Here is a 21,834-nt window from a genome sequence, read left to right on the forward strand (position 1 = left end):
TGTAGTGTATAAATACTTATTGTACTGCCACTTGTACCTTTATCCAAAATGAAATAATTGCATCCAATACATTTTGAGATCATCTTATCTCTTCTTTCATTTATTTTTTCTGTTACATTCAGTTTCTTCACTTCTTTTTCTTCATCAAGAATCGGTTATGGCTTCTATGAAGAGAACTTTAACATGTTCCGTTAAAAAATAAGTTAGATAGGATAAACATTTTTTAAAAATTGAATAGTATAATATAAATTAAAATTGAATATTTAAGTGAGTTTATTTTCTTACCCTTCAAATTTCTCAGGACCTCTAAAAATACCTCATGGATTTTAGAATTTGAGCTCTTAAAAACATGTCATAGATTCTAGAATCAAAACATCCCATGATAACACTAGTGTGAGCAAGTGATATTTTGCTGACCCTTTGAATCATAAATAGAATTTTTTGTTCTTTTTGAACATTTTAACCTTTATCCTTAAAGAAAAACAATATCATGTCTATTTGTCTTAGGATAGTAAAGCATTTAGAGCGTGTTTGAATCAATTTTTCTTTTTAGTTTTCAAAATGTTGATGCACAAAGAATAAAGATGATGACAAAGAGAATAACAGCGCAAAGATTAATAAGAGAGAATAAAGTTGTTAATGTTATTAATAAATGATAGCTACTACAAGGCTATTTATACAAAAGAAAAATCTTGCCACATCAGCCCTAACAGCATAAACTTAGTGAACAAGTTTAAGGTACAAACAGTACAATACTAAGAAATACTAAAGTACCCTTACTACTAAACAGCTAAGCTAATGGGGCCCAGAAGGTAACATCTTCCGGTCAACACTATCTTCTGAGTAACCATCAGAAGATCAGCCTACATCAGAACTTCTGATGTTCATCTTCTGAATATTGAATTACTCTTCAATACCATCCCTTAATTCATATTCTTCAATCAAAGCTGACAACACCAATTCCATTCCTTAAGAGCAGAAATTGATCCGTCTTGATCGCCTTCGTCAGAACATCAGCCATCTGCTTCTGGGTGCTACAGTGCACAACTTCTAATGTTCCATTCTGGACTTGGCTTCTCAAGAAATGATACTTAGTCTCAATATGCTTGCTTCTTCCGTGTAACACCGGATTCTTGGCAAGATTGATTGCAGACTTGTTATCAATCATCAGCTTCAGAGGCTTCTTCACTTTAATCTTCAGATCTTCTAATAAGTTCAGAAGCCACACAGCTTGACATGCAGCTACAACGCCTGCGATGTACTCAGCTTCACAGGTTGATAGAGCAACAACAGGTTGCTTCTTGGAACTCCAAGAAATAGGACCTCACAGAAACATGAACAAATATCCAGAAGTACTCCTTCTATCAACTCTGTCTCCACACCAATCAGAATCAGAATAACTCAATAACTATGATTCTTCCTTTCTCCCAGAAGGAAACAATATGCCATACTTCAGAGTTCCCTTGACATATCTCAAGATTCTGACAGCAGCTTGGTAATGGGACCACTTAGGTTTACTCATGAACCTACTAACCAATCCAACTGCATAGCATATATCAGGCCTGGTATTACACAAATACCTTAGAGAACCAACCAGCTGTTTGAATATCGTAGCATTAACATCTTCTCCTTCAAAATCAGAGTCCAACTTCTAATTCGTTTTTGACGGTGTAACAGCAGCTTTGCAATTCTCCAGCTTGAATTTCTTCAGAAGTTCTAACTCATACTTCAGCTGATGCAGAATGATACCATCTTCTGAGTACAGAATCTCCATCCCTAGAAAATATGACATTTTCCCAAGGTCTGTAATCTCAAACTCATTCATCAGCACCTTCTTGAACTTCATCAGATCTTCTGGACAACTCCCCGTAAGCAATATGTCATCAACATACAGACACAACAGAATCATATTGCTTCCAAAATGTTGCACATATACTCCATATTCCATCTCACACTTCTGGAACCCTTGCTTCTTGAAAAATGAATCAATTTTCAAATTCCAAGCTCTGGGTGCTTGCTTTAATCCATACAGAGCTTTATGTAATTTGTACACCATCCCTTCCTTATTGTTTTTCACAAAGCCAGGGGGTTGTGACACATATACCTCCTCTTGTAATGGACCGTTCAGAAATGCAAACTTTACATCCAGATGCATTAAGGACCAACCTTTGTTCGCAGCTAACGCAATCACCAGTCTGATTGTTTCATGTCTAGCTACAGGAGCAAACACCTCAAAGTAATCTAGTCCAGGTTTCTGAAGAAAACCTCTAGCCACTAGCCTCGCTTTGTGTTTACCAACTGATCCATCTGGCCCAGCTTTACCTTGAAAACCCATCTGACACTGATGGCTTTCTTCTTCTTTGGAAGTTCTGTCAGCTTCCAAGTCTTGTTTCTTTCTATAGCCTCAAGTTCTTCTTTCATAGCATTCAGCCAGACCTTCTTCTTGAGCGTTTCTTCAATACTCACTGGTTCAAAATCTACTAACATGGCACACTGAATGACATCTCCTTCTGAGTCAACTTTTGTGTCTTGCAACATGTCAAAATCTGCAAACCTTCTAGGTATTGTTCTGACTCTTTGTGGTTGTTGAACTACTTCAGAGTCAACTACTCCAGAGTCTCCACCTTCATGATTATCTCCAGAAGCTTGTCCTCCAGACTCTACGTCTTCAGAGTTTTCCCTTCCAGAATCATGACTACCACCAGATTCTGGGTCATCATCAGAATCTGGATCAGAATCAGATTCACCATCTGACTCGTCTTCAGAAGATGCTTCATCTTCTGACTCTAACTCTTCTTCAAAAGTTATCTCTACCTCAGAAGTTTGTTGAGACTCTCTCCAATCCCAAACTTCTGATTCCTTCACAATGACGTCTCTGTTGACTTCAACTCTATTAGTTTCTGGATAATAGAGCTTGTATGCACATGTACTGTGGTACCCCACCAATAACATCACTTTGCTTCTATCATCCAGCTTCTTCCTTCTAGCTTCTAGAACGTGTTTATAACACACAGAACCAAAAACCTTCAGATGACTAACACTCTGCTTCTCCTTAGTCCACTTCTCTAAAGGAACAATTTCCTTCAGCCTCTTTGTTGAACACCTGTTGAGCACATATGCTGCATTAGTAACAGTTTCTCCCCATAGATTGTGAGGAAGCTTCTTCTCTTTTAGCATACTTCTCGTCATATCAAGCAAAGTATGGTTTCTACATTCAGCCAGACCATTGTGTTGAGGAGTATAAGGAGCAGTAACCTCATGCTCAATTCCATTATCATCACAGAACTTCTGGAATTCTGTAGAGTTATACTCACCTCCACCATCCGTTCTGAGAATCTTTATCTTCTGACCACTCTGCTTCTCAGCCTTCACCTTGAACGTCTGGAATTCTGTGAACACCTCAGTCTTAAACTTGATAAGTGTTACCCACGTCATTCTTGTGAACTCATCCACAAAAGACACAAAATACCTATTTGCCCCAAGTGAAGGTTCTGGAAATGGTCCACACACATCAGAGTGCACTACTCCCAGAGCATGCTTTGCTCTTGGAGCAACTTCTGATACAAATGGCAATCTGGGTTGTTTTCCTTTCATGCATACCTCACATGACTTCTCAGGCTTCACAATCTTTGGAATGCCATGTACAAGCTTCTTATAACTTAGATGCCCCAGGCTTCTATAGTTCAAGTGCCCCAACCTCTTGTGCCACAGCTTACTATCACCTTCTGAGCCTTCAGCACTCAGACACTCTGTTTCAGCTGTTTCTACATTCACCTTGAATGTTCTGTTGCTTCCCTGTTCAGATTGCATAATCAACTTCTGATTGGAATGATACAACTTCAAGAGATTGTTCTTCATAACAACCGAGAAACCTTTCTCAATGAGCTGACCTACACTCATCAGATTGCTTCTGATTCTAGGAACATACCAAACATCCTTGATCAGAACAGTCTTTCCATTCTTCACTTTGAATTTGACATTTCCCATACCTTCTTCAATTAGATACTTATCATCAGCACATCTGATCTTTGTCCTCCTTTCAGAGTCAAAGTCTATCAGCCATTGTTTGTTTCCAGTCAAGTGATTTGAACACCCAGTGTCCATACACCACCATTCTGACGAGCATCCTTCTTCAGATTCTGAAGCCATCAATAGCACAGGTTCGTCATTAGAATCACCTCTAGCTATATTTGCTTCTTCTGATTTCCTTCCTTTGTTTGCCAAACAGTCTCTAGCAAAATGTCCAAACTGTTTGCAACAGTAACATTGAACTTTCTTCTTATCCTTTCCCTTCTGATATTTCTTATCATCAGAAGTTGAGGCTTCCTTCTAGAATCTATCACCATGTCTATGCTTCTGGTCCTTCTTGACAATGAAGCCTTCAGAGCTTGCTCAACTTCTCTCTCAGAAGTTCTCTCAGTCAGACGCAACTCTTGTGCTTCTAAACTGCTTTGCAACTCTTCTATTCTCATGGTTTCCAGATCTTTAGAATGTTCAATAGATACAACAATATAATTAAATTGAGGAGTAAGAGACCTCAATATCTTCTCTATGATTACTTGTTCAGAAAGAGTTTCTCCACAAGCCTTCATCTCATTAGTGATGACAATCACTCTAGAGATATACTCAGAAACTTTCTCATTATTCTTCATGTTGAGATTATCATATTGCTTTCTCAGGGATTGAAGCTTCACCTTCTTTACTGATATGTCACCACCGTAACACCTGACCAGTATATCTCACGCCTCCTTAGACGTCATAGCATCAGAAATCTTCTCAAACACATTCACATCCACACACTAATGGATGAAGAACAACGCCTTTTGATCTCTCTTGTTCATTTCTCTCTGCGCTTCTCTTTGTTCTTCCGTTGCATCCGCTGCAACCGGAACATATCCTCTAGTGACAAGATCTAGAACATCTTGAGCACCAAATAATACACGCATTTGAATCATCCATCTATTCCAGTTTTTACCATCAAGAACTGGAAGTTTGGTATTCAAGTTGCTTCCACTCATCTTTAAACTTGTGCAGAAAAATCAGATTTCACTCACACTCACACAGTGTTTCCCAACCCACAAACAACCAAGAAAAATGTGATTCAACACAACTTTGTTTCCCAGAAACAAAATCAATCACACAGTCACACAAACTCACGTTCACTCGTGTTTCCCTGTGTTTGGAACCGGAGCTCTAGATACCAATTGTTGGTGCACAAAGAATAAAGATGACAACAAAGAGAATAACGGCGCAAAGATTAATGAGAGAGAATAAAGTTGTTAATGTTATTAATAAATGATAGCTACTACAAGGCTATTTATACAAAAGAAAAATCTTGCCACATCAGCCCTAACAGCATAAACTTAGTGAACAAGTTTAAGGTACAAACAGTACAATACTAAGAAATAGCTAAGCTAATGGGACCCAGAAGGTAACATCTTCTGGTCAACACTATCTTCTGAGTAACCATCAGAAGATCAGCCCACATCAAAACTTCTGATGTTCATCTTCTGAATATTGAATTACTCTTCAATACAAAATATATTTTATAATATTGTTTAAAAAAATATTTTACAGAAGGAAATAGAAAAAAATTGTTTGGTAATATCAATTTTTAAAACTGTTTTTAAAATTATAAGACTGAAAATTCTCACAATAATAAACATAAAATAAATTTATTGTGTCACATACTTTCTATATAAACTTCTCTATACAATTTATAAATATTGATGTATATTATAAAAGTTTATTAGTCTTATACCTCTAATTTTCAAAAAAAAAAAAAAAAAGGAGTTATGATAATTTCGGATATGAGTGAGAAGTAAGTAAAATCTAAGTTGATTACTAATTCAATGATACCTAAAATAGAAACCATAATTTATGTGAGATTTGCATAAAATATAATATTGTGTTGTTGGTTGATTAGTTGTTTTCATTTCATTTGTTTCTCTTTGATATATCAAAATTAAACATAAAAATTTTCTTATACAAAAAAAAAATCATAAAATTCTTTTTTTTTTATAGAAAATTTCATTGCTTATCAAAAAAAAAATCAAACATAAAAAATTTATAATCACTCTATACTATCTACAAAGAAATTGAGTGGATAAATTCAACATCACATTCCTTATACATGAGGAAAGTGCAATGAAAGGGAAAAAATATGTTTATGAGTGGGGTGCAAAAGTTGATGTTACTTGCACATTGTTTTTGTTTGTTGTTTTGCAAGATAAGTTCAAGAGGGAACTTACACGTTTTTAGACTTTAGTTTGACACCACGAAGCCCTTTGTTTTTCCTTCTTCACCTAACTCATCTCACAAAACTTAATTTATTCTTTTTTCTTAGGGACTTGTAAGGAATCAATCTATGGTTTGAAACTAAAACTTTATATATTGCTAAGAGAATGCAACATTTATGGTTTCTCAAATGAAATATATATATATATATATATATATATATATATATATATATATATATATATATATATATATATATATATATATATATATATATATATATATATATGTATGTATATGAAAAAAATATTCAAACATAATCTCCACCATTTATTTTAAAATCCAATGATTCAGATTCATTCTCACATTCTCATATAAAAAAGTCATTCTCATATGATATGCCCTATATATATATATATATATATATATATATATATATATATATATATATATATATATATATATATATATATATATATATATATATATATATATATATATATATATATATATATATATATATATATATATATATATATATATATATATATATATATATATATATATTCATTTTTTAAAATTAGAATTGTTAAAATATTTTATAATTAAATAATATTTAATTTAAATTCTAGTTATTATGCGAGTATGTATATTTATGTCAATATTCATTATTTTTCAAATTAATTTATATCAATATATATAATTAAAAACTAGTTAATCCTTATTTCTAATATATTTCTTTGATTGATGTTAAATTTTATACACATAATCTATATGATAATATATTTCAATCCAACAGTAAATTTTGTTATGTGATAAAGAGTTATCGGAGATGTCATGTTACTAAGTTTGACACCTTGGTGTAATTTGATTCGTTTCTTTGTGTGTGTGTGTGTGTGTGTGTGTGGTGCAACCAAAAAACTGTGGTAGTATACTCAAAGTCTATGGTTTGAAAACTCAAGAAATCTATTTATCGCTTTAAACGAATTTCTCGTCAATGGCATTATAAATTTTATCAAAGTTATATCCTCATTTGGTTTTAAGGATAATTCAGTTGATGATTCCGTATACTAAAAGTTCACTGGGAGTAAATTCGTTATATTGTATTATATGTACATGGCATCCTATTAGGAAGCAAAAATATAGGTTTATTGCACGAAACCAAGAAATATCTCACAAATAATCTTGACATGAAAGATCTTGTGGATTCCTTTTTTGTCTTAGGAAATCAACAACAGCTTTACATTTCCTCATGCAGAAAAGAAAAGTAAGTTAATAACATTATTTTTATTTACTTACTTTACCCATTATTATTTTTAAATAATTTATTTTAACTTTTTTGGTTTAGATGGTCGGATCGTGGTATGACTTACAATAGATGTCTTAGACACTACATCATTTAATATCGTAATCTCTTGGATCACCTTATACCAGACAATGTATTTCCTCTAAACTAATCAATTTATAATAATTTTATTTTTAATATTATCCATTTTATGATCTAATTTGTTTTTTCTCTACAGTTTATTTAGCGGCCATATCTAGGTATGGAACATCATCATGGAATCAGAGAAGAAGATGCGGTCGTTGGGACTGCAAGCACACCAATCATCGGGTTCACGATTATGTAGATGCACCATAGTGACTGTGTGAAACTACAATTCGGCATGCGTCAACAAATCCAAGATCTGTCGTTGAACCTTGGACAATGGAATCAACGTAAAATTAATGAACAATAGACTTTTGACGATTGGAGAGACTTCTCTAAATCTAAGTGTCACAAATGAAGGCACCGTAGTCAATGAGTCTTACCTGATGCTGTGATGCCAACCGAATCTAAACCAACAAATAATTATATGACTTGGTACAGATTAGTTGCAATTGAGTTTTTCTCCACAGATGGATATTTATAGGACCCACTCCAAACCACTTACACACAAGAAGCTTCAACTTCTAAACCCCCCTCATAAAATTATCAGACCACTTACTCACAACCCCCTACTCAACAAAATTATTAACCTACAAATACTCAAACCAACAGTCAATACTTGTCAAACACCCAACTATAAAACCAATAGCATACTCCATACCACCACCAACAAGATGCTTATTATCAAAACACCCAACATACATATGCCCCCAACACATCATTCTACCATAGCCAAAACACGGAAGGAACATATAACACAAACACTTCCTCCTACCATAGCCAATACGCCCAAACATCAAAACACCAAAACATGCAATAAACATGGGGTTACCAGACACCACAACAACCATTTCTTCTTTTCTCCAATGAATCATTTACACCAATGTCGTTATTCAATCGTCTAGGCCGCACACAAATAACCTCATTTACACAACTACTTTGACATGGGTCATGAACTCAGTTACAACAACACGTCAATGCATACACAAGACTACTTAGAAATGCAAGAACTTATCAGGAAATCTAGTAATTGTGATGTTCCCGAGACCCCAAATCCTCAAACACCCGAGGTGAATCAACCGCGAGCACGACAATTTAGCGTAGCTAGGGGGTGTGGAATCTGTAACGCCCGTTTATTTTATTTAATTATTTAATTGATTAATTGTGAATTATTTGATGAAATGGTGATTTACTTGTGAATTATTAGTAATTATGCTATTTTATTATATAGTGAATAATAATAATAATAATAGAATAATGATTAATTAATGAATTGGGCCTATGTTGTGTTAGCATGAGGATTAGTGGGGGTGTGTTTGTTAAGCCCATTAGTGAGAAAGAAGTTAGTAAGGGTTAAATAAAAATAAGAGAAAAAAATAGAATTGGGAAAATTTGGAGAGAACGTGAAAAGAGAAGTTTATCGGGAAAGAGTATAAGAGGCACAAAGAGGCTAGGGCAAGGATTCTATTGAAAGAGTAAAGGATCTTCAACCCAAGGTAAAGGTGGAGTTCTGACCATATAAAATTGGGTGTGATGATTAGTAGGTAGGAATGAGGTTTTGACTTCTATGTTGATGTTTTTAGGTTTTTCTTTGATTTCATCTTCTTTGTGTTTTATATGGATTTCGTATATGAATGTTGTTATTGATTTTGTATCGCTATAATGATGATCTTGTGATGTTGTTTACCCTGAAATCTGGTAAACAACCGCTAGTCTTCCAAATCAAATACTTTGATAACTTACAGTATCGACTAGATTGATCCTAGGACATGTGTCTAAATTTTTATGATTATGCTTACAAGGGAACTCATGTTTCAAAAAAAACATTTTGTTGACAAAGATATTAAATGTTTCTTGAAAGTAATAAATAACAGGAATATGAAGTAAAGTAATTCGACAGAAGAATTCAAATGACTGAAATGTTAAAGACTTCGACTGGAAATTAAAGAAACGTAAGGGATATGTAAATGACTTTGTAATATAGTAAATGACTTTGAAACAAAAACAATGGTGTTTTTATACGTACATTCTCTGCAACTCTTTTCTCTAACACTGGTACTTTGAGTATATTGAGTAATTTGTATAAAATGAACACCCCAAACTCTAACACTAAGACTCCTATTTATATTAATTCGACCCTAACGTTCTTTCTTCAGGGATATGCCACGTTCGACGTTTTGCATGATTCTTTCGAATAACAGGCTTCCACGCATCTCTATGGATAAAACACTTCAATTAAAGCCCAAGACACAAAAATAATTTATTCTCTTCGACCCAGCTTATGTCAAAATTACCAGTCAACAGATGTGTGATTACATGAAGATTTTAAAATTTTGTGATGAATTGATGTGAAAAGAATCAAGAGGGTGATTTGGGTTTTGATTGGGGTTTTGGGGTTTTAATCCTAGAAATTAATAAGAAGTGTGTTAGGGTGATGCAGTTGATAACAATAATTTAGGCATGTATTAGAAGGCTTAAAATTTTCTAAACTAATGGAAAAAGTAGGTTTTAGGGTCAAGAAATCGCAGACCTAGAAACACAAGATCGCAGAAAAATTCTGCATAATACAGCTATGCGTCGGCTCATGCAGGAAAAACACCCAGTATGAGTCGATCAGAGGGTCGACCTGAGCATACCCGAGGGGGAAAGAATCAGCTATGCGTCGACCTAAGGAGGCTATGAGTCGGAGCATCGCATATCAAAAATTCAGCATGACAGGTTTTCCGAAGGCCATAACTTGAGTTCCCAGACTCCGATTGAAGCGTCATTTGAAGCAGTGGAAAGCTAACGCAATGAACTATACCATGGTGGAATAAAATGATTCACATAATTTAGTCTCCTAATAATTTTATTAGGACTTAGTGATGAGACGATCTAGTGATAACATAGTAAGTATGCTTTTTTGCTACAAATTTGACATAATCATGTATGGTATAACTTGATGTGTGTTTTCTTTATGACGATACGATGTTATTGAGATGATGATGTCTATTTTCTTTATGATGAGATAATGATGCACGTGATGAATTGACAATAAGTATGTTATGATTATAAGGTTGAATTAACCGTGCCATGTCGTTATTTGACTTGTGTACTATGATGTTTGATGTTATTATGATGATGTGTGTAATATGAAGTATGTGATGAGGTATGAATAACATGATGAATTGATGTTGTTAAGACGATGAAGTGATGGCCTATATTGGCGTTTGTTGAAGGCTTATGCCTTTGTAGTTGCCTAATTGTTGTTGTTGTTGTTGCATGTTGTGTCGCATACATTGCCTTCGTGATGGCCTGGATTAGAAAATTAAGATGGCCTGGATTGACAAACTAAGATGAAGGCTTATGCCTTGTTGATGCCTCTATTTATTGACAATTGTGATGGGGTGTATGCTCTGTTGGTACCACATGCATCTACATAGTCGTTGGTCTCATAGCATTTTACATGATGATGAATAATGATGAGTTGTTTGGTGATGAATCTTTGTATAGCTAATGATGTGATGATGAGCTCCTTGTTGTTGAATACTTGTGTACTAATTGTTGATATACGATATTGATGTTTTGTGAAGTGGTGAATTGTGTATGACTTTATTCTCATATACTTTTCATCATACGCTTCTTTATATTGTTATGATATCTCACCTCTTCTATTTGAATGTTGCCTCCACGTGGATAATGTGCAGGTCTAGAGGATTAGTGTGATTTTGGAGTCGCTTGGAAGATGTTGATCTTCCTGTTGCTTATGCCGAGTCGGGTTATGCTCTAATATGTAACACCGGGAGAATGAACGCTTAGTTACTCTTGTTGTCTTTGATGAATGCTTGGAGTTTTATGAACTCCGTATTACTTGAATAAATATTGTTATGCTGAATGTAGATTATTTTGATAACATTATGTGATTATTTTCCGCTGCGTAATAAAATGGAAAGTTGAGAATTATGAAGTTTTGTTTTGATTCATCCACATAATGTGTTATGTATCTATTTAAATAATTAAGCAAGTTTAATATGTTTTGAGAAGGGTGACATCCTAATTGCCTGTTTATTATTTGAAAATTTTACTCTAATTTTATATTAATAAACGCCGGGAATATTAGGGTGTTACAGAATCGGTTGCCTGTATGACCAACCTAATTCTCATTAGTATTAAAAATATTATCGTATGTAAAAGTAATTTAAATTAAATATTTTTATTTAATTTTAAAAAAACAATATGCGTCAGATGAGTTGGGGCTAACACTTGTACTTTTAACATGGTCGTCAATTGGATTAGTCAGACTATATACAATCACCCAAAAATGTCCAACAAATATGTATATATATCTAACTTTTTTTAAATAGAGGCGTTAATTTATTTGACAACACCTCTTCGATTAATTTTTTTTTTTGAAAATGAGTGACTTTATAAAAGAAAATAGTTAATATAGAAACTAATTTTAAAAACTTGATTATTTGCATAAAACAATTCACGTTTTTACATATAATTAATCGGTATTGCACGAGTGTACTAAAAAGATGTGTCCACAAAACACTTTTTTTATTTTCAATCAGAGTATGTGGAGTTGGTATTTGGATGAAGCAGGTGTGGTACTTAGTTTGTGATTGGGCTGGGTGGGGTAGCTCAACTGGCACTTGCTAGTTGAGTTAAGGGTGTTGTTGGTCCAGGGTTCAACTCCTGGCAACGACGTTTATGTGTAAACAAGTTGTTGATGATTTATAAATCAACTTAGTTTGTGATTAAAATAAGTGTGGTACTTTTCATTTGTTTTTAAATAAAATACTATCTCTTTATTTGGCTAGAAAAAATATGGAATATAACTTGGATATGTCTACATATAACTTGAAAGACAAAACTTTCTTTGGAGAGTACATATTCAATCATAAGGCTTGAATTTTGAAAAAAATAAATAAATAGCAATAAAGAGAATTTGACTTTTAAAAAAAGTTAGATATATACAGGCAATTGTTGGACATTTTTGGGTGAACTGCATTTGTTGGAATTTCAATCAAATTATTGTACATTTAATTTTGAAGGTTGGTTAAGAGAAGAACTTCACTAAAATAATTATCATTTATATAAATTGGACTTTAAAAACAATAAAAATAAGACCTTCCCAAACAATGACATTATCATTTTATTTATTATAAAATCGAATATCTTTTATATGCATTAAACTATAATGGACGACAAAATTCTTCCTCAAATTCAGACTTGAGTTCGAATTCAAGACTTCTGATTAAGCGGGAAAAGATATTTTTTATCATCTCATCCGATTAATCTTGAATAGTGTCATTATCATTTGGTTCAGAAAGAATTATCATTAATTAACATAAATTTATAAATAAAACCAACTATGATAAAATCAATGTTCACTACTTAGCCACAAGTATAAAAATCAAAATAAAGATATAAATAGAAAAACATCATATCAAAACCTACCAATCTTGTTTTGAAAGCTCAAACCCATTAATTAAAACAATGGGATGAACACAAAAACAATCCTCTAATGATTTTTCCCCATTAAATATCTATTGTGGGCAATGAATGTGGTTTGAACATAGCTTTCAAAATCTTCTTGTAGGTTAACATTGAAAATGAAACTTCCCTAGGCTTAGCGTGAAGAGTTATATACTCCAATACATTCTATTACTCCACTTCATCATACATACCCTTACCCTCCAAAAACACCTTTAAAGTTTCAACCCTTCTCATTCTCTCCTCTCACCTTATTCAACTCATCCAAATCACAAACCAAGCCAAAAACACTTTCTCTATCAAAAAATGGAGGGTCTTATTCCATTTGTGTACAAAGCCGTAGTCCAATACAAAAATGGCAAAGAAAGGAATAATATAGGTTCTTGGTTTTGTGACTCACCTTCTTACTCTTACATGAAACTCCCCGCCGGTGATTCCGGTCGGTTTCAAACCGTTTCGTCTTCTTCGCCTTCTTCAAACCCTACCAAAGTTATCATATCTTCTTCGGGCAATGATGTTCGATCACCACGTCGCCGCTTGATTGATTCACGTAGGGTTTCGACATGAACACGAGTTCTTGTATTGTGGTGCTTGAATGAATGTGGTTTGTTTGATTATTGTTTTACTTGTTTGTAATGTTTAAGTGTTTATGTTTGTGGTTTAATTTGCATGTTCAAGTGTGTGACTAACCTAAAAAAGGAGTCATATGTTTGTGTTGGTGCTTGGTGTAGTTTGTTAGCATTATGCAATTGTAAATATTGGTTATGACTTATGAATGCTTGTGTCAATATTGTATGTGTTTCATGGCCAAAGGGTCATAAAATGTTACTATATTGGATATGTTTTCTTAATCAAAAGTGTGATATCATAGAAACAATGAATAATTATGGTAAGTGCTTCTTTGTTTTGTTTAGTGGTTTGAATGATTTTTATGTTTCTAACAATGATCAATGATTTTTTTTTTTACTAAAAACTGTTTTTATCACTACCATCTAACAAGATTACATACAAAATTTGTTTATGATATTTATTTGATTGTTTATTTTATATTCAGGTTTGGTAGAAGATGGCGTGTAAAACATTCTATTTGCATACATGCCTTTCATTGAAATCTCACTCATAATATTTATTTATTCATTGAAGTAACATGTAAACCTAATCCAACATGAAAATATTAAATAATGACTGGTTTTTGAAATAATAACATAGTTAGATCAATTAAGACCCTTCAAATTGTAAAATGAGAGTTTAGTCCTTTGAATTGAAAAATTGTTAGTCATCCCTTCACCAATATTATATGGCTAGTAAGTAGGTCCAATAAAAAAAACTAGGGGTGGCAAAACGGGTCCGGCCCGCGGGGAAAGCCCGTCTTACCCGCACTTTTTCGTGGGGCGGGACAAAGTTTTAGGCCCGCTCTCTTTAATGTGTCCGCCCCGCCCCATTTTTTTGTGGGCTTTTGCGAGCATTTATTTCTTATAGAATTTTACTATTTTTAGGCCTAAAAAACCGAATGCCCGCGGGCTTTCCCCGCCCCACCCTCACTTTTTTGCGGCCGCACTCTTAAAAAAAGCCTGCACCGCTCCGCCCCGTTTTTTCGCAGGCTTTTGCGGGGTGGGTCTAAACGGGGCAGGCATGCCCGTTTGCCACCCCTAAAAAATACCAACAAATCGAATCAATCCAAATTGAATTAAACTGTTAAAAAAACCACCAAATCGAATCAAATTAAACCGACCTTTAATGTATGATTAGTGAATCAAACCATGTTGCACAAACAATTTTAAAACTAACTAAATGAAAAGAAAAAAAAAAACAAAACCGAAACTGAAAATGCTAAAAACAAATTTTAAATTTTTTATTAAAAAAATCAAGGGAAAAGTATAATGATTTGGTTCTTTAACAAATATTCGATTTGGAAAAAAAAAAAAAAATATATCTTCTAACGATTTGGTACGGCTCAAAATTTTGAACCACTATACAAATCCAATAATTTTGATTTGTTAGGTTCTTTGTTAATTGAAACAGTTTGGTTCAGTTCAAGTGACCTTTTACTATGGTTTGGTTCAAATCGATTCAATTTTCTAACTGAATTGAACCATGAATACCCCTGCTAGTAATAGTTAACCCTGTCAAGAGCATGAATTTTATAACTCATAAGAACAAGTGAAATGAGAACTCCAGAATCTCTTTTCAAGGTTTCCTGGATACTAAATTAGTAAACAAGATTATGTACAGCAAGCAAAAATGTAGCATGAGTGAGATAATTTTCCTACATTAAGAAAAAATCACAGAATCATATCCAAAGCTAAAATTAAACCAAAACTCTACAACTAGATTGAGGCAAGATTTTTTTTTAACCAAGAACTGGATCGCAAAGAGATCGCTGCGATAACTGGCATACTAAACTGACACTTCAAAAACCACCTATCAAGAGTTTTGAGAAGGGATTGTAAAGAAAATTTCGCCCCGCGAGTCAGAAAGATATCAAAGAAACTGTGATGTGTATGATAGTCAGGCTAGACTGAGGCCAATATCCAAAACATCACATGTGATGATATTGCAGTAAGAAACCAGGTGACGAAAGCCATGGCTATAGAAACCTGGTACCTGTGGCAAGGGATTATCTTATGAGTCACGCACATATCCACGTCTTTTGTGTATAAAACTATGACTCCTGCTGATGAGCATGCAGCTGCTAGTGACAAAATGGCTGTTACCTGTATTTAGAACAAGTCACTACAATGATTTCACCACATATCACAAAAAAAATTCACAAAATAAAAAAAGTAATGCCATAGAAGAAGATAACAAAGGTTCCTAATGGTATAAAATGAGACTTGAAAACTATGTTAGTGACTATGTAAGCTACATACCATCGATACTTCAGATTAAAGATGTATTCAGTGTTCGACATGTGTTGGGGTATAACATGAAACCAACAAGCGTGGTTACATTCTATTGGTGTTTATGTGTCAGTGTCGGTGTCGTGTTTCTGGTGTTTGTACTTGCGTCAGGGCTTCATAGATTACAAAAGAAAGTTAGAACAAGTTGAATAATTGTTCAATTGAAATTATGTGTACTATTATGTTAAGCATATTTTTATCCTTTAAATTGTTTCATTTTATAAACTAGTTTTCAATATGAAAATAGGAAAAAGAGTAGTCTGACTATTACCCAATCGCCTACGACAAACAAGCTAACAAGAATTGGATTTTGTAAGTCTCTCTTTTTTCTCAAGGCATAAATATCAAGACATGCAAGTCCAAAGCTCCAGAGCACCTGAAGTCCCATTGATGCGGTTAAATAGCTGAAATAAAGGAGGCAAATATCCAGAGAGTTACATTCCCGAGAAAACATGACAATTAATTTAGGCAAAAAAAAAAGGAAACATTTTAACATTGAGTTGTAACATTTGACAATTAATTTAGCATCTATTCATTCTTTTCTTTATTTCCTGAAGAAAAGAGCCATTAGAATCAAAAACTCGAAACAAAGCATGTGAGATCAACAACGAGAAGTTTAAACACCCAAAGTATAAATTGAGACATTATAATATTTGGGAGAAACCAAAATGAAAGGAATCAGCAACGGAAAAACACTAGTACAAGAAGAATAGATGAATATCACCAAATTTGTCCTGTTTTAAAACAGGGGAGGCACAAAATTCAATTTATAGAAGCAAATTGAAAAAGAGGATGAACTGGCCAGAGATTCGCAAGGAGGTTGTAGAAGTAGCAGATAGAAATATTCTAACTTAAAAGAGAACTTTAGAGAGTAAAGACAATTGGAAACTGATGATAATAAAAAGATAATGGAAACAATGGCACTATTACCATAGTGTTTCAGATTTTATAAGACTCAACAGCGGAATATTGGTGGAATAAGTGGTAAGTCACAGAGGATATTATTGTGGTGATACTATGTCCAAATTAAAGGGCTTTAGATGGGGGGAAAAGAAAATATAACATTGAGACTATAAAAACTTAAATGGACATTGGTTTAAAGCAAAGGGTTTGTCGCAAAACAACAAGCTTGAGCTTTTGTTACCAATACTAGACTCATCACCGTGTATGTACATATGTAAGTAATAATAAACCATGAAAATATAAAGAAGTATATTAACCAATCTCAAGGGAAAAACTAAAATACTCTAAATTACATATAGGAAGATACTATTTGATATTTTGCAATCATAATAGAGATTGGATTTAGAGCTGTCAATATGAGCCAACCCCAACATGCCACAGTCCTTGCGGAATGGCGCTTCAAGGAAACCAAAAGCCCAAGTTGCAACATGTTAGAAGAATCAAAGAACAAGACCCATCTATTTATTTTTATTATTTAGATAAGAATCATAGATTAGAATTTGAATTAGCCAATATTGCCAAATAGGGTAGACAACCGAAATTGCATTCATTAAAATCCTTAAAACATAAACGAAGGAGCCCACATTCACATGAAGCGGTGATATTTAACAGAAAAGCATAGTGATAAACATTCCATCTCATATCTTAACAGCTTCCGCAATCGGATTACAGATGATCAACATTTTTTCCACACGCATACTCTGTGTATATCCCCTATGCATGATGTGAGCCAATGTTCACCCATAAGATATGAGCGAGAAAACTACACTGCATAACTCTTTCCAATAATCAGGCATTTCCATGTTCCCAAGCTAACAGCACTAACAAAATCATGACATTTTCAACTAGAAAGAAGATCATAATGGTAATTCTATCCAAGGAAATAACCCAATTCCCCAACAAAGACATCCTCGATTAAGTAAGTGGAAAACGTACAAAGGAAATTTTAGAATTAGAATGAATAAAACATTGTGGTCTTACTTTTTTCTCTTAACCCGCTGGTTTCAATGAAAAAGGATCCCCGGTAATCCGAAGTTTGGTCGGAATATAAGTAAAGTCTAGTCAAGAATTGTTCCACCCAGAGATCAAACTCGGGTATTTTGAATCAATTTGACCCTAACTTAAGCTCACCATTGTCTTACTTATATAATAATAACCAATGCTTATCCCATTAAATGAGGTCGTCTCATAACTCATTATTGCCTTAGTAAAACCAAAATAATACTCATTACAATAATTGTAAAATAAAAGTAAATCATTTTCCATGTAAAGAATCAGTTTGGCATCCGTTTTGAAATTGGAGTACATCAAATTGAATATATAAACCAACACACTCATCCCCAAATGAGACCATAACCATTACAAACCCATTTCCATACTATGAAGCACATACACAGACACAACATCAACCCTAACACATCGACACAAGTAATAATTTGAAAAAATGAATAAATTGAATGTAATCACAAATGTCTGTGAACACTAACACACATTTTTTCAGAGGTGTCAGTGGTACAGACTACAAAGTTTCCATATGTCAATGGTATTTTAAGAAGGAAAACAATTTCCATTATAAGTACTAATTCTCCTAAGATTAGAAATGACATTGATATGTCAATGGTATAACTCACCCATTCATTCCCAAATGACATGACAATCACAAACTCATTTCTAAATGCTAAGGATAACTATAGAATGAAAACACTATCCATTTTAACTAATCATTCCCCTAAGTTTAGCAATAACATTGATTGATCATCACCCCATCCTTTTCACAAAACACTTTACTCATTTTCATAAACCAACAAACCCTAATCAAACCCCTACAATCCAACTCTCAACAAAAGCAAAGAAAAAAAATGCACCCACTTTGAGCAAACAAACAATGATCCAACACCATAACTAAAAAAACCCTTAATTTCAAAAACAAGTCAAAGAAAATAAAAATGCAATTTTTACTTAAAATATGAAGAAGAAAAAAAAAACTAACCAAAAAGCAGTGTAGGTAGAGAAGCCAAAAGAAGTAACCATGACGGTAATGGAAGCAGCACCAAATGCACATTGTCCAAACCGCAACAAGAATCCACTCACTGTTCCAGGTCCACCCAACAACCTCTTCATCATCCTCCTTCAAATTGTTCTTCTGTAGCTTTTGTGAAGAGGAATAAACAGAAACCCTAATTTTCAAAAAAAAAAATGAGATTATGGGAATTTTTCTCTTCTGCTTTCTGTATCCATTGGAGAGAGAGTGTTGCAGAAGAAATGTGAAATTTTGCGTTTTGTTTTGTGTGTGTTCGAATAAATTAAAATAAATTATATGAAATTAATATAAAATAAATTAGATATAAAAGCTAAATTTTTGAAGTGTTTTTTCTAATATTTTATTAGTTTTTTATTTTATTGTTATGAGTTGTTATTGAGAAAGTTTTGTTTTTTTAATTGTTTTTGGTGTCTTTATGCTGCAAGTAGGAGTGGGTGGGTTGTTTCCTTTTTCTCCAAATGAAAGATACATTATTATTTTTAATTTTGGGGAAAGTGAAAAAGAAATTCTAGTTTTATTTTTTCTTAGTCTATTTTTATCTTTAATCCATGCAATATACTTTTCATTTCAAGGCTTACTCATATTGTAATAAGTGGTCTTTTAAGTCTTTGAATTTTACCCCTATGTCATTAGGGTATACTTTCATGTTCTTGTCAATGAATTGATGGATGATAGCATTCATAGCACTCTCATATGGAAGTTTTAATATTATTTAGTCTAAAAGACATGAAGTTTCATTCATATATCCCCATTCAAAACATTTGAAAGTTGTCTTATGATTGTGTTCTTTGGCTACAAATATTTATTTATAATAACTTGAGTATCATCCATGATTCATCAATGTGAAAATTACATAATTACCTTCAACACTGACTAATATTCTTACCAGATATGTTACACCATAAATCCACATATATTCAAATTAATTAAGAAATTATAAAGGTTTGTATATATATATATATGCAAGGTGGTTATTAAGAAATGTAAAAATTGCTTTATAAAGTGAGAATTGTTCGTACTTATAAGAACATGTCCAGGTCGTATATTATTCGATGTGGGACTCTTAACACACCCTCTCACATTTAGGATTGAACATCTGAAGCGTGGAAATAAATGGTGAGTGGCCTAATGGCAGAAACCTGATTGCATGTGGCCCACCGGATATTAAACGAGACTCTTAATATCATGTTAAGTAATGTGGTTGAGTCTAACTCAACTCTACAAAACCTACTTATAAGGTAATGATTGCCCCCACTTATAAGGGCATGTTTAGATCATAAAAGGAGTACAAATCCAAAATAACGAGGACTGACGCCTAAAAGGCGTCTTGTAACATCCGTATGATTTTAATTTTAATTTAAATTGAAAATTTAATTAATATTAGAATTATCTTGATTTATGGAAAATAAAATTAGAAAATAAAAGGTTTAAGGCATTGGGACAATGTATGATGTTAGCAAGGAAGGAGGTGTGAGTTAGTAAAAAGCCTTTTCTAATTAAAGTTAGTTTTCATAAAACAAGAAGGAAATTGGGAAAGGAATAGAACGTGAAAGATTGAAGGTTTGGAACACGGAGAACATGAAAGAGGAACAAAGAGGAAGAGACCAAAGATCAAGAATTTGGCTAAGGTGAGGGGGGACTCTCCGGTTAGCATCTATTATCGTATTTTTAGATGATAATATTGATTAGGGATGTCGTTTGAGTCAATTGATTTGTATGTTAGGTTAGGGATGTTATGATTGATGAAATCTCATGAATTGTTGGATTAAAATGTGTTGTTTTGATGTATGATGATGTACAATGATGTACTTGTTGATTGTATGACTGTATCTGGTGCTTAAAGTCGATTTTGGGGCTTGAAAGTGTGAAATCGCAGGGTCTGTCGCAGACTTGAGATTTGGTAAAATCGCAGGTCCGCTAAGCGGAGGGGGGTCCGCTGAGCGGAGGACCCGACCTGGTTAGCTTCTGTCTAACGTCGCTAGAGGTCCGCTGAGCGGAGGTCTGAAGGAATTCGCTTCTGCCTCGCGTCGCTGAGCGAACCTTGCTGTGTAGAAAATTGTCCAAACTTGAAAATGATGTATCTTTTAGACCGTAGGTCTGTTTTTAGTATCGTTTCGAATACGGTGGACCTCATGAGATAAATTACGTGTATAAATGATGAAATGAGGCATAACTCGAATTGTTTTGAAACATGATTTATTTCTTGATGAATGATGTATTATACATATATGTGATGAGATATGTTAAGTACATGCTATGTTTGAAGTAATATTCATGTGATGACTTATGTGGTATGATGATGATAATTTGATGATGTTTGAATGATGCTAATATATTTAAACATACTTGATGATGATGATGGTATAAGTATGTTATATATGTTTGCATTCATTCATGACCATTTGTTGAGGCTGTATCCATGATGATGTGTTGGATCAGTGAAGGGCATGATTCCCATTGTGTGGAATCTGTGGTGGCAGGGCCGTATCTTGATGATGTTGGATCGGTCGGTGGGTTACTCCCATTGATGATGTTTGGTACCACATGCATAGTGTCACTCATTACATATGCATGATTTTCATAACATGATTGAATGCGTTTCAGTGTTATGATTTGATGATGTGCTAGATGTGTGTATTTCGTTGAAACTGTCTGAATATGATGCAATTGGGTGAATGATATGACTATGACATGTTATTATTTATGATGCAATAATATTTGTTAATTGCGATGAGACTCACCCTTACATGTTGTTATTTTCAGATTCAGGTAGCGGTTTCCGACTT

General features: G+C 33.6%; 1 protein-coding gene across 1 annotated transcript; it reads right to left on the minus strand.

Annotated features, from left to right (window-relative positions):
- Positions 1 to 15,064: 15,064 nt before the first annotated feature.
- Positions 15,065 to 19,310, minus strand: LOC131601424 (CASP-like protein 5B2). The gene is made up of 3 exons (XM_058873232.1): positions 18,998 to 19,310; positions 16,316 to 16,448; positions 15,065 to 15,858 (listed from the first exon to the last, which is right to left on the minus strand). The coding sequence occupies exons 1-3, from the start codon at positions 19,129 to 19,131 to the stop codon at positions 15,658 to 15,660; spliced, it is 468 nt and encodes a 155-aa protein (XP_058729215.1). The 5' UTR covers positions 19,132 to 19,310; the 3' UTR covers positions 15,065 to 15,657.
- Between the last annotated feature and the right edge of the window lie 2,524 nt (positions 19,311 to 21,834).

Source organism: Vicia villosa, linkage group LG5 (genome assembly GCF_029867415.1).
Source record: "Vicia villosa cultivar HV-30 ecotype Madison, WI linkage group LG5, Vvil1.0, whole genome shotgun sequence".
Lineage (NCBI taxonomy): Eukaryota > Viridiplantae > Streptophyta > Magnoliopsida > Fabales > Fabaceae > Vicia > Vicia villosa.